At 51.6% G+C, this 1,790-nt stretch overlaps 1 protein-coding gene across 1 annotated transcript in view; it reads left to right on the forward strand.

Moving 5' to 3' along the window:
* Positions 1 to 418: 418 nt before the first annotated feature.
* The window catches only part of ccdc85cb (coiled-coil domain containing 85C, b), a gene marked incomplete at its 5' end in the record, with an annotated part of 78,473 nt that continues 77,101 nt past the window's right edge, over positions 419 to 1,790 (forward strand). Inside the window, 1 exon segment of the mRNA XM_014019717.1 lies at positions 419 to 1,503. Within this exon segment, the coding sequence (XP_013875171.1) occupies positions 783 to 1,503 (721 nt within the window).

Consider the following 1,790-nt stretch of genomic DNA (forward strand, 5'->3'; position numbering starts at 1 on the left):
TGACCTATACAATTTTTTTTTCTTTTTGTTTTCCCATGTTTTTCTGTGCGACCCTGAACGCGTCGTACTGTCGCTTTAAGAGGGCGGAGCTGCACTTCTCCAGCGCACTTTTTCATCTACCTGCTGCTCGCTCCTCTCCTCCGCCTGGATTGGCCCTCATTCAGACAAATCCTCTTGAATGGTTTCAAACCCGAGTCTTTGGACAAGAAGAACTGGGAGGAGGAGGGACGAAGGGGGGAGTCCGCTGGTGAATCCAAGGGTGGACAAAACTGAGTCCAGGAACGCGAACGCACCATCTCTTTGAAGAGCTTCCGAAAAAAAAAAAAAAATACGGCTGGAAAGTGGGATCAAACCCGGAGTTTGTATTGTATTTTTCTGCTCGAACACTAAATTTGTGTTTACAGAAAAAAAAAACTAGGTTTATTTTTTTTTACCCCATTATTTGTATGGTGGTGTCCAGCGGAGATGGTGTCTTAGCTGCGGTGTTTTCTGACCGGACTCGTCGCCTGGGACTAGAATAGGACCTGTTTGAAGTGTTGTGAATCGATAATGTAAGTACCAACTGTTGGTTCCGAGCTCTTCTTGCGCCAGATTAGTGGGGAGCATTGAAGTTCCCAACATCAAATGTTTTTCTGTTGAAAATCTGATCATTTCTTCACATTTTTATTTTATTTTTTTGGACAATGTGTTCGTTTTTAACACAGCTCCGCAGCTTAGGTTAGGTTAAATAAGCTTTATATTTAAATATTTGATTCCAAGCGACAGTATTGACGAACTGAGTCATGGCTAAAAACCCGTCCGAGGGGCCGAAGGATGACCTGAGCCAGCTGACGGACGAGGAGCTGCTGCGGTGCACCAAGGAGGAGCTGCTGCGGAGGCTCCGGAGGGTCGACGGCGAGAAGATGACCCTCATGATCGAGCACGGCAACATGATGAAAGACATCAACAGGCGGCTGCAGGTGCACCTCCACGAGATCCGGAACCTGAAGGAGATCAACCAGAAGCTGCAGGACGACAACCACGAGCTCCGCGAGCTCTGCTGCTTCCTGGACGACGACCGGCAGAAGGGCAAGAAGCTGTCCCGGGAGTGGCAGCGCTTCGGCCGCCACACCGCCAGCGCCATGTGGAAGGAGGTGGGCACCTACGTGATGAAGCTGAAGGAGCTGGAGGCCAACCAGGAGAGCGTGCTGAGGGAGAACACGGAGCTGAAGGAGATCATCCTCATGCTGGACGAGGAGAGGAACGGCGCCGGCTCCAGGAGCTCCATAGACAGCCAGTCCAGCTTGACCAACCTGAACGGAGGCACCGGGACGGTCCGGGATGTGGGGGACGGGAGCAGCACGTCCAGCACGGGCAGCGCCGGCAGCCCCGATCACCACAATCACAACCACATCCACAGTAAGCCCCCAGAGACCAGTAAGATGGGTCCGACCACCATGAGGAGGTCCATGGATGACCTGTCAGCGCCGCACCACCACAGGAGCATCCCCAATGGGCTCAATGGTGAGTACACACSTGCAACCGCGTCCTGCATGTTGCACAAACCTCCACTTTATAGGTGATCAAACTGCTGGCTCGTGGGCTACTTTCATCCCAATTGGAGCCATCGTCCTGGTCATGTAGGTAGTGAGATCAGACCAGTGTGTACTGCCTAGTGGTTCCCAAAGTTGGGGTCGGGACCCTTTTGTGGGTCAAAAACATCAAGTGAGGGTCCCCCGATGATTTCCAGACATCAGTTTAAAGACACAGTGTGTAGGATTTGTTGTTTTCAGGACATCTAGTGGTTGAAT

Source organism: Austrofundulus limnaeus, unplaced genomic scaffold (assembly GCF_001266775.1).
Source record: "Austrofundulus limnaeus strain Quisiro unplaced genomic scaffold, Austrofundulus_limnaeus-1.0 Scaffold227, whole genome shotgun sequence".
NCBI lineage: Eukaryota > Metazoa > Chordata > Actinopteri > Cyprinodontiformes > Rivulidae > Austrofundulus > Austrofundulus limnaeus.